Raw genomic sequence first — 12,535 nt, forward strand, 5'->3', positions numbered from 1 at the left:
TGGCATTGAAAAATAAAACTGCTTGGATTGTTCCTGTTTGTGTTGCCACCTTGGTACCTACCACTGTCTTGCCTTGTGTGGGGTTGCGCAGGTGAGGAGTCTGGTCTTCCATGTGAAGAGACTAAAGCCTTAGATCTTGTGTCAAGGTATAGTTGAATTGGTGACTTGTATCTGAGGTCCAGTTTGGCTCCAGTCATTCTCGTACTTTATCTTTCTCTATTATGAGATGCATTGTTTGTTCGCTAGCTCTTACATATGGTTTGGCTTTTGGGTAACATCCCATTTGCGTTGGCAACTAATATATTCTTGTGGGTAAACCAAGCTTTCTTCTTGTATAGTAGGCTAGTATAATTGCAGTTGCGGGCCACAGGAATGCTATTAAGTTGCCATTGCTTCATTGAATGACTGTTCAATCATGCGAAAGAGGTACTTAATATAAAATGTCTACCTTCTTGCCACAAATATAAAAAAGCTTTGATGTATTCATTGTGTATTCCTGTTCTGTTCATTCTGAAATCCATAATTCACAATCCAAATTTCCAGTCCTCTTGGTAGGGGGGTCAAATAGGAACTTTGGTTTCTTATTGCCGTGGCAGTTGTAAGAATACTGTGGCTAGCTGAAATTGAGTGTAAAAAAACATTATTGCTTTGGCCAGTTTTAAGCTGCTCGCTTTATGCCGGTTTTTTCTTAATTATTGATAGGATTTTGACATCCTTTACATTGGCAAATTCAGATACTGGACTTGCAGTTTTACCAATGATGAAGTCTTGCTAGGTGGCACTTCAGTTGCCTTGTAAGTGACAATGTGTGAGACTTATGCCTGATATAAAGGTAGGCGTGTGTATGTCTCTAATAGCTTATAGACAATCTTTATCATGGAAATTTGTCTATATACAGTTTATGGCTTTTAGGTGCTTGATTTATTTTGCTGTGACATGTCCCTCTCTCTTTATCAACTGTCTCTGGTTACAGTACCTATCTTAAAAACGTACATTTGCAGTCAATTTCTGGTGGCTGTTCAACTGTGGGACTGGGGGCATACACAGGACTCAAGCTGGAAACTGGACTTTAGGATTTGGAACCAACAATGACTCTAACCAGCAGTATCTGTGGATCATAAGGGCAAGAGAGATAATTAAGTCTGATCTACCCGGGATATGAAGTTGCATGACGTCCAGGTCTGTCTTGGCAGATATTGCCACCTTAAAGGTGATGGTGGGGATTGAGGGTATTTTGGTAGAGGGTCACCAGTTGGATGCAGAAACGTATCATAGCTGTATGACCAGATAATGCTTGTTTGTTGTGCTTGTCTTGCATCCAGGCAAGCTGTAATGCAGGGTTCTCATGCCTCCTAGTCTGACTCTGTTAATCATGATGTCCACCAAGCAGCTCTTCGGTCATCTGGGCCTGCTGCAGTTTTTCAGTGATTAGGGCAGCTACTCTCCATGCAGGGTAGTCCAGCTTCTAGTCTTCCACAAGTCGGCAAAGTGACCCGGAAGTCACCCAATTAGATCAAATTGTGCTCCTGGTAATGTCTGCCCATACACTGGTGTGAGGAGTCCGCTTGCTATCAAGACGATGTAAGAGGGTCTTAGCCGAGACTCTCCTTTGTTGTAACCATGGAATGGACCTAAAGAATGCTTGTAAGGTGGGCTTACTCCACACAGCATATAATGTGTCTTGCATAATCCTCCAGCTTCACAGAGGACATACATTCTCTGCTACATACACAATATCTAACCTACTAAAAACAAATTCAGTTGTTAGCCTGATACCCTATTCAGAAATTGTCTCCCAAGAGATAGTCTTGACTTTTACTTAATGTTAGTCCCCTACCGAGAACTGATGCACACTAATCATCTTTTTAGTTAATAGTTGAAAGGCAACAGTTTGGAGTGATCTGTGCTCTCACATTTTGGTAGCATTTATAATTCAGTTTCATTTTATGACTTTTTAGGGAAATCGGAGAAATAGGTTTATCTTAAGACATACTGAAATGAGGAAAACTCACCGGTGGGACATGGTAGAAAGAGCAGACCCCCTGCTGTTGTGAGCATACCTATTGGCCTCCACCAAGTCAGTATACCTCTTCTACAGCAGGCACTTGCTGTTTGTCCCTGCCACTCTACTGTCCTATAACATTTATAGTTTGAAGAAGATGCACATGTCAAGACCACGACTCCTTAGTTTTGATCTCTGGTTAGCTAGTGAACCTCACTTTGCAATAATTTTAGATAGAACTTGTAGTACACGTGCAAAATCTTTACATGAGTTTTATTTGTTCATAGTTTCCTGAGACCTTTTGTACTAGTTTTAATTTGCCTTTTTTTTTTTTTACATATCAATGGCATACAACATGTTATGTAAAATTACAGAGTACTACACTTCATTTTATCATTGCGCCCTGAGAACACTCACTGTCCATTAATATGACTATTTAGCCTACATACCGTCGACAAAACCAGGCTAAAGGTACTGAAGAAAGTAAAGCGCTCACTGCGCACTTAGTATGATCAGATGGTCAAAAATTGAAATTCCCTCAAGGACAGCTTGACCTTCCATGCTTTTGAGGTAGATGAAGTATAATCTTAGGTAGCAATAACAGCTGTTTTTACTATACTTATAAATCACAAACTTAATTGCTATGCAAAAAGGTGTTATTCTTAATTATAGAATGAGCCGCGTCGCTCATATGCGGACAATACATGGGTGTGGTTTTGCAAGGGAAAAGATTAGCTGTTCTGCTATGCCAGTTCATTTCACGTATTTGCATCCAGTGTTGTGCCAAGGCATGTGTAAAGCCTACTTCCTTCTGTTGTCTTCATAAATGAAAATGCTTGGGTCTGTAGAGCAGTTCTTGAGAAACACAGTACTGCATAAGAGGCTATATTCAAAGTATCCAATTGTTTTCACGTCATTTGTTTCCTATCTTTTCACTTCAAATAAAACAAAATGACATAACATAGGCTTTCATTGTGAGAACTTTCTCTAGGTGATACAAATCAGTCACGTTTTGTTTCATCTTTTTGTCTTTAGTATGCGCAATTTTATAATGGAACCATACTATCTACTTCCTAACTTTCTTTATCAGGTCGCTTCACATATCGGGTCATATATCCCCAGTGAGCTGTATACACTGTTCACTCTGTGTTCAAAGTCACTAACTCTATGTAAGGTAACAGTCTTAAGCTCAACACCAACAAGACAGAAATAGCAAACTTTGGAAAGAACACCTCGACATGTGACTACAACTGGCGGCGGGTCGAACTCTGACCCACACCAGAAATCCTGTAATAATCATCAACAGCAAACTGGACATGACCTTACAAGTCAGCGTTGTAACTGCATCCTGCTTCCACACCATGAAGATGCTGAGGAAGATGTTCAGATGGCTCCCAAGCATCACTAGAAAAACTGTCACTCTCGCTGTAGTCACCAGCAGGTTAAATTGTAGCAACATTCTACGCTGGGTTCTCCAAGCAACTCACTAGAAGATTACAAATTATCCATATCTTGGCAGCCAGACTGTAGGAAGCTGGCTCTCTATGTGATATATCAATAAGTTGATATACCCTGTATAGAGTCCAGGAGTTCCTTTATGAGTGGTCAGGGGCTTGCTATGCAATCACAAAGTGCTCTATTAGACGGTAATGTGGTCGAGCAGCCTTAGGTTTAACCCAGAGGAGTGCAAGACATTTGCAAATACACACAATGATCAATAAATGACAACACGACTCAAGCAGGAGATCACACCAATTTATAAAAACAGCAAGTATCTTTATATATAGGCTTCAGAGAAAAATCGTTCCGGTAAATACGTTTTCAAGTATAAATTCTTTTCAGTTCAAAAAGTGGACACAATGCAATTTTTCGGTTCTGCTATGTATTCCTATGGAAGGAAGAACAAGTGCTGCAAACAGGTACAGTACATCAACTTACAGAACTAATCTCCAGGAGTTAAGGTGAGTGGTAGCCAAGGTCCAGGCAGCACCAGAAATGCAGGGTCTTCAAATGTGTTTTTCTATCCTATAAAGTATCTTCTGGGAAACTGCGAACCACAAAGCACAAGTGTTTGCAGTCAAAAAACCTCCTCCAAACACTAGTGGTGCGGTAGCCTGTGAGAGCATGAATTTGAATGTTGACCATCTTTCCTTTGTGAGCTACGGGTCTTCCGCCAAGCACATCTTTTACGGGTTTGGTGTTAACTGCGATTTTTCGGGGGAGGGGAAATCTATGTATAGTTAATCTCCTCTTTTTTGATTTTCCAAAGATGGTACGCTGATTATTCTGAAAGATTTGATCATGAATGGCACTTTTGCAAAATCATACCACTGCTGACTTTTGAAAGTATGTTGAGAGAAACTCCAGTTTGTTCCTGATAGCATCAGGATTGAGTGATGCAGATGTTATGTCCTCACAGTTTCACGTTTGCTAACCTCTTCCTCATATTGCTTGATGAACTCTTGAAGCTTTTTTGAGGGCACCAGCTACCTAGGTTTAAATCAAATGCCGATTTTGTAGTAGTATCCCACAAAGAAGTAGAAAGTTTTATTATCTCTGAGAATGTTTGTGAATCCCCCAATATACCGATAGCTAGGTTTAATTTGTTTGCTGTTTCCAAAGGTATCATAAGCTGATTTGGGGTCCGCATCACATGGGTCCAGATGGAAGTGCTTCGGGAGTTCTCATTGCTGGGGGTGAAAATGGTAACCTGATCCTGTACGACCCTGCTAAAATTTTAGCCGGTGAAACCGAAGTCGTCATTGCTCAGCAGGATAAGCACACCGGACCAGTTCGTGCTCTGGATGGGAACATCTTCCAGGTGAGAATAGTTTTAATTTTTGTTACTGACAGATGACTGTATCTTTTCTTAGTTTTTTTTCTCCTTTTATCTTTCATGCATGTTTTATCATAGCTGTCTAATTGCATCTTAAAGTGGGCAGTCATAATTTCATTACCGTATTTACTTGCAGATTTGCACTACACTGTCAACAGTTTTAAACAATGAATGCCGATTCTGTTTTCCTTCTGAGGCATGCTTAGAAATATATTGCACCCGATCGTGGTCTCCTAACCCACCTGCTCATCACAAGGCATAATGTCTTTTGTGCTGCTTTAGGTACCGCTTGCACTGATATTCTCTGCAGAGCATTCCTTTTTTTTTATAAAAAAACAAACAGTTTTGATCGATTTTCAGAAATCAGAAACCGGTTCCAGAACGGTCCTTATTAATTGATGGGCGTGAAAAACAGGTTAACACAAGTATACATGTGTAATTAATCTCAATGACCTCTTCTTAAATGTACACTGGCTGCTGTGTTCCAGCCATGGCAGGCTGCTGCGTTCTCTAGCTAGCTTTGAAAGTGCATCTAGATTATCTAATGGTCTGCAAACTCATGAAAACTGACCTTCCGAAACAATCAAATGACAGAAACGACCCTGAGATACATCAAGGAGTATTAGCTAAAGAGAGGGAGATTGGTTCTCACTTAGATGTGTTATGGTACGGATGGTTTTGGTACGGATGGTGACTTCAGCTGTGTCACCACCCAGTAGTTCACAGGACATTGACAATTTGCATCAAGACCAACTCTGGACTTCAGGGAATGGTTTGCATATTGGACACTCCATGGTGTTTTGTGGGACATAACATAAAAGAGAATGTTTTTTTTTTTTACTCTTCCAACTGCAAACTACACATAAAGATGAATAAGGTTCTGCTAGGTACAGGCTATATGCAATTGTACACTAATAAGTGAATATTTGGGTGAAACTATGTTATCACACCCCACTGAGGACTTATGTTCTCTGTCAAGTTAGCTTTCTGTTTGTTTTTGGGAACTGTTCCCAATCTGTGGTGTCTGTAAGAGAAGCAGTATGTTGAGGATCTAGTTCAAAAAGTGAAACAAGATAAGTAATCTGTGTGCTTTTTGCATATCCTGTACATAATTATTATAGTGTTAGCTAGATTTCTGTCATGGTTGGGCAGGTGTGGAACAGCCATCGTATAGAAACAGAGTTCTCCTTTTAGTCGTCCCCAGGTAGAAAGTAATTGCTGAGTGTGTACTGAAGAGGAAACTGTTCTTGTCTGAACAAGTCTTGATCAGAAGAAGCCGCAGGTTAGGGAGGAACCTGAAATCAAAGATGAATGCAGGAAATTAACTGGCAGTCAAGCACTAAACCAACAAAAGTCAGAGTAAGAAAGTGCACAGGGAGCTGGTGAGAAAAACAAGACTGGAGAACTGGCATGAATGGCCTCAGGGATTGTTAAAACGGAAACACTGGGATAACAGTCTGAGCTTCAATGGCTGAGTAGATTGCAGATGTAAAGCACATTTCTCGAGTATTCATTTATTTTATATGCTCCAGCACAGAGGGGCTTCTGTAAGCATGCGCTCATTCTGAGGAGAAGGGGATACTACCCCTCTGCACCCCATGTGTTGTAAAGTACACACACGAAGCAGGTGAAACGTGAATAGTATCTCTTTGCACATACCCACACTTTACTCTTGTGCTTAGGATGACTGCATTCTCCCTGTTGAATACTTTTGTTACCACCTCTCTGGTTTCCTATTTCACAACAAAGTATCCAAGTTCTAAGTAGTGCTCACCTTGAATAGTGTATAGAGCAAGATCCGGCCAAAGTTAGTGAACTGTTCCTAGACATCACAAGAGTAATCAAATAATTTCTTGTTAACTATAAAGCTCAAATGCAGATTGAAGACAGCATTTTGGGGAAAGTGTCTATTACTGTTTTATTTCAGTCTTCAAGTGTGAATGTTTGCTCAAGGCTCAGAATTTTTTTCTCTTAAACTCGGTTTAATCCAGAACACTTGGAAGAGTAAGTTTAGCTTTGCGGCAACATTTCTAAGAAAATCCTTGTGATTATGTATGTGTCATTTTCACATACATAAGGCCCAGAGTGCCTTGTTATTTTTTACTTCTAGCAAGTATTCATTTGGTATGTTATGGCATTTCTAGTTTTGCTGAACATGGTTTTGTAGTGGTGTTTAAATGTGTTTTGGCTGTTTAAATTAGTTCTGAAGATGAATGGCTTGTATTAGTCCATAATTCAGTGATTTGTCAGATTCTCTATTGCTAGATCTTTCAAAGCATTCTAAATATGCTGTTGTCTATCACTTTGTTTAGCTTAACTCGTCTATCAGCAGTATAACTATGCCATCAAAAAACATTTGTCTCCTGAGTGACTTAGTACCTGAGTTCCTACGTGATTGTAATAGTCATATTCTCTGACAGATTCCAAGCACTACTAAAGCTTTAGCATAACTGCGAAATTCTGTCGCTCTTAGACTGATTTATTTAGGTGTTTTCATCAGCTTAGTTTGAGGACATGTATTCTGTTCTTGCCTTGTCCTTTTTGTTGGTTCCCAGATTTCAGTCCTGTTGCCAGAGCAGAGACCATTGCATCACTGAAGTGACAGCGAATCAGGGTTTTTGAGGCAACTGGGACTTTCTGTTGTGCCCTTGTGAAAATATATTTTAATAGTCAGGCAGATTAGTATTGTGTTGTTTAATTGCTTTGTTGAAGGTTCCTAAACGGTTGGTTGTTACCCTATAGTACAGTTCTTGTTGCTGGTTTACATATATTGGAAATGACAGGCAGTTGAATTGCACTTGTTCGAGTATGACATTCCTCTCAATGTGTGTGGTGAAAGCACTCAGTAAGTCTAACACTGCCAAGTCATTCTGTATCAATCACGTTCTGTATACATTGAGCAGCACTGATTGAGACGTGGTTGGCCATATTCAGATCGTAAGGCTTGTTGCCTAAGTATTTGTCCTTTTGTACTCTGATAGTTTCACTCTCAGCACTTTTCTCATTTAGAAGTTATTGGAGTTACTAATAAATTTTGTGATGCTGATTTTGGTGCATTACAAAAGCGAGTCCAGTGATACTTTGTTGAAAGTAATGAGGAGTTCTTGAACCATTTCATTTAGCAGATATATTTAAAGGTTATTTCTCCCGTTCTTTACTGCCCGTTTACATTTCGAGTCTTAGATTTTTTTCCTGTGTCTTGGCATGGTGCTAGGGAGTCATATCTTCTGTAATCTTTTGCATTTGCTTGTTTCTACTATTTGTAGTTTTGTATAGTGCAAACGTGAGTTAAGGGCATTTGAATGCTTTACATGAGTGCCAGTTACATAACTCAAGGTCATATTATTTTTTTAGACACTGGGCGAGAAGTGATTTTCCCAGGATGTTGAGCCTAAGCTGGGACTCAAACCTGGCTCCCCAGTTCCAAAGACAGCAGCTCTGGGTGTAATGCCACATCCTCTACTTCATGGGATTCTGTCAGAGGTGTCTGCCGACGAGAAGTGTCTGATGCACTCAGCTTGATTTATGTGATGTGGGTCTCCTCATTCTAAGCAGCAAATGGGAACAGCAGTGATTTTTGGTGAACCTGAGGGGTGTCAAACCTGAACATCCCTATTCCAGTGGAGGCCCTATCAGTGTAGGTGAGCCTTTTAGTTGTCTTTATCACGTGTCTGCCTTGCATGTTGTACCACCTTAGCTCTGAAGAGAGCTCTGTCCTTGTTTTCCCAGCTCCTACATGGCATTTACTGACACATTTTAAACTTGTCTATGGTTGGGGAATCTAGAAACCGGACCATGAATACATCATATTGAACCTTTAGGATTTTTTTGACTGGTATGGCATCTGCTAAAATAGCCAGAAATGTGTCATGTGAAGCAAGTGAAGAGTGAAACGCCCCAACCTTAACACAAATAGACCCCTACTATTCAAAATGGTGGCCAAAAGAAGCTACAGCTCCTAAAATGTCAATAAAAAGCAAAACACCTGACAGCAATTAGTTTTCAGTCAAAGAAAGCTTTTCCAAAAGGCAGAAGTGTTCTTGGAAATTTGCTAAATTTTCTGCAAAAAGATGCAATGTTGACACGTTTTGTAAATTATTTTCTGAAATGAAATTCATGCTTAACTATGCCTAGTATCCCACACATGACTAGTTATAATCAACATTTCATGAATTCCTAGCGAAAACGTTTGGTGGACAGTCAGGAAAATCTTTGTTTTAATTCCCTCTCTTTAAGGTTTTGGGGTGTTTCCCCCTCGGTGTCCAGTATGTTCTTGGCTAATGGGCAAAATGCTGTAGCCAGTAACTTTGTTGTTTACCTACTCAATTGGGTGAAAATTCTTTCTATTCTTGTAGTCCTTATTTATTCATATTTATTCTTGTGAGAATGGTCTATGATATTTTGCAATGTACTTGTTATGCCCTGGAGTCTTTCAGAGCCAACTTCAGGAATGTTGTGAGTAAGTGCCGTTTCTCTTCTGGGATGTTTGGTGGCTGCAAAGACTTGGAATGCCTTGCTGTTTATTAAATCTTTATCGAGCCATATCCAATGGCCTCAAAACGTAGGTATTTACATCTGAGAAGTCTTTTTTTTATATGTCCCCCTTTTTTCTGTTGCACTTTTCTGTAGGAGCTGTGAGTTTTAGCACCAAGATGCTCAGGGGTGTTAGTGGGCTTTAGAAAGTAGACCATCCATATTAAACTCCTTTGTTTTGCCTGAGCTGCACCACATAACTCTGGGTATTCTCATCCTCCTGTAAAACTTGCAGCATGACATTTTAGTCACCGCTCTACCGTGCTTCCAAGACAGTTTAGTTACTATGCAAGTGTGTCCAGTCTCTTCTTGCAAGGCTTTAGTGCTCAGTCTGCACTTGTGGCTATTGGACAACTTCCCCTCCACCTAACTGTTCACCACCAATGTGTGTGATGACAGGTATGGCAAAGAGCGATAAGACAGCATCTGTCAAATGTTGGACACCTACTGTTGGGTACTGTAACTCCCCCCCCCCCCCCCCCTCTCTCTCTCTCCCTCTATCCCTTGGTTTAATTTCCAAAGTTAGTTACTTAATTAAACATCTGATTTGGTAACTATCTCTTTTTCCCAACGAAACTGTTTCCATATGCTTTATACTTTCAGCATATAGCGGTTTCTCTAGTGCATCATCATGCTTGCCACATAAATAGTGCTGTGGGGGTCGTTATAATAAGTTTTTGTTTTTACTAAATGATTTCTCCTACATAATGCTCTGGATAAACAGGAAAAAAGGTCCATTAAAACTAAGCCAACTGTAAGTTAAGCAATTGCGTGTGAAGGGACATCTTGGTGTCCAAGAATGAAATGTCTCGTTACATGATTTTTCCCCTTTAAAATCAGTTGAGATTTTTTTTCCTTTCCATCTTGACTTTATTTTAATACTATGTTGTTTTTATCTTGGCATCCCCAAGTAGAATACCGTTCTCTCATTCACAAAGATCTAATTAGCGCCAGGAGATCGGGTGGTGCCCATTCAGGCCTTGACACTAAAGAGCTGATACGGTCAATGTCTGATCTAGCAGAAGACTTGGTTGACTTGGATCATAGGTTTTCTTCCCTCGGTTTATCCATTATACTGTTCAAGTACACTAGTTCACTCGCTCTTCCAAATTCAGATACTAATATTTCCACTTTGAATCAGATTAAGTGATTTAGCCAGGGTTTTTTCACCTTCTTTTACCGGTCTCAGAATCTTCTTATCAATATGTGTTGTGATTGCCAAGGTGGAGACACTGGCAGGCCAGCTTGCTCTATCAGCTATTGTTCCTGTTTTGTATCGAAGCAGTCTCCTGCCCATACCTCTCTTGAAATAGACGCTCCCAATACTCCTTTGTGCTCTAAGCTTCATCCATTAGGGCCGCAAATTTCAAAGCAGTAGTCCTTACTGCTTCCAAACGTATCTAGTTCCATTGATGTTTCCCCTGGTCAATCAACCATACCTGCCATCAGTAATGGTCAACCAGCTATATGCTCTCCATCAACTTCAGTCTCACCACCTACACCCACAGCCATCAACAACCCAGCCATAAGGACTTTGTTAAGCACTCCCTCTTCCTTTACTCCTTCTCAGATTAACCCCAATCTACTACATTTGGCTTCATGGAATGTAGCTGGTCTTTGTTCAAAGCTTTCATTGCCCGACTGGTCAACGTTTTTTGACAGGCATGACATATTGTTTTCTCCGGAATCGTGGACCCTTGAGGTTTGTTATTTTAAACATTTTTATTCCCGCTATGTCTAGCCAACGCGGTAGATCAAACAATTTGGGTTAGAGCTCCCCTTGATTGCCATGTAAGACAACTACATTCCAGGTCGCCTGATATTCTAACCATCGAATGAAGTAGTAAAAACGTGACAAAGGTGCATCTTTATAACATCTACAATAGAGGGTCCAAAGGAGGGGTCCCCTCACCTACTATTGATACTCTGGAACGGCATCTAGATTCATCTCCCTCTAACGTTAAATCTTTGATAGCTGGGGATTTTATCTTTACCTTTGAATCATTGGATATATGTGGGGCCCCTCTGACTTCCAACGAGGACACAGTTTGGTGTATCTCACAGCTGGATATTCCCCCGCCCCCATCCGGAGGTGGACACAAACTGCTCTCCAGCTCCAGGCCCTAACTGACGAGTATGGCTTAAGGACAACAAACCGGTGCACAAAATCTGACCGGTTGGGCACTTATACTTTAAAAAAACCTTGTCACACCAGCAGAATTGATCATTTTTTGATTGATGTTAAGCTGTGGTCTCATGTATTTGATTTGGAAATCCATGCAAGAAGTGAGAGTGATAACAATCTGCTCTCTTTGTCTTTGATAGAACTTTTTTTGTCCTATCCTACTCTTCTTTCGAGGGTCGTTTTAACGACTCTCGATGATAGACATTTAGGATGGAATCAGGCGATCAGCCACCCTGAGATCATCTCTGGCATAACAGAAGATTTCAAAGATACTATGGCATTGCTAGAGGGAGGACAACCAGCATCTTACAAACATTTTGTCAGAAATCCCGCCACCTTTTTCGAACGATTATCAGGTTATGTCATTGTTTCAGGAAGCCACAAACCTGTCATGTTAAAGGTACATTCTTTGTGTGACAAGGAGTGTGGCAACCATCACAGCCTCCTAAGTAGGACTATTAAAAATCAAGATTTGTCACGTATCCCCTTCTATCGTAAAGCTTACAAACAAGCGATAGCTACAGCTAAAAGAAACTGGGACGACCAGAGATGGTCTACTCTTAGCATGTCTAATAAAAGACCACACTTTGTTGTGGGAGATAGTCTCCAATATGGTTGATCGGGCTGCCCCTCCCACACAAAATTGTGTAGCTCCATCGACATGGGCTGAGTACTTTGGTTCTCTATACACCGCACCGCATCCCTCTTTGAACACTCCATCTTGCCCCCGCCAATCTGCCTTTTTCCTCAAAGATGATCTGTTTGTTCGTGCTGAAATTGACCAATCTATAAGGGCACTCAGGGGCAGAGCTGCTTCACCAAATGGTGTTCCAGACGATATCTTTCTATTAAACAAAGAGCTATGGGCTCGATATATCTTAATTCTGGTGAACACCATCGCTGTAGAAGGTCCTGGAAAGGAGCCACCATCATCCCCATGCATAAGAAAGGCAATTGTTCACTACCATTGAACTATAGG

The 12,535-nt window shown here is 40.6% G+C and overlaps 1 protein-coding gene across 26 annotated transcripts in view; it reads left to right on the forward strand.

Annotated features, from left to right (window-relative positions):
* The window catches only part of SEC31A (SEC31 homolog A, COPII component), a 350,984-nt gene that overhangs the window by 77,997 nt on the left and 260,452 nt on the right, over positions 1 to 12,535 (forward strand). For all 26 annotated transcript variants that reach the window (XM_085641210.1, XM_085641201.1, XM_085641203.1 and 23 more), the window contains exon 4: positions 4,625 to 4,823. In XM_085641210.1, coding sequence (XP_085497336.1) covers positions 4,625 to 4,823 — 199 coding nt within the window. The remainder of the gene's footprint in view (positions 1 to 4,624; positions 4,824 to 12,535) is intronic.

Source organism: Triturus cristatus, chromosome 2_2, assembly GCF_964204655.1.
Source record: "Triturus cristatus chromosome 2_2, aTriCri1.1, whole genome shotgun sequence".
Classification (NCBI taxonomy): Eukaryota; Metazoa; Chordata; class Amphibia; order Caudata; family Salamandridae; genus Triturus; species Triturus cristatus.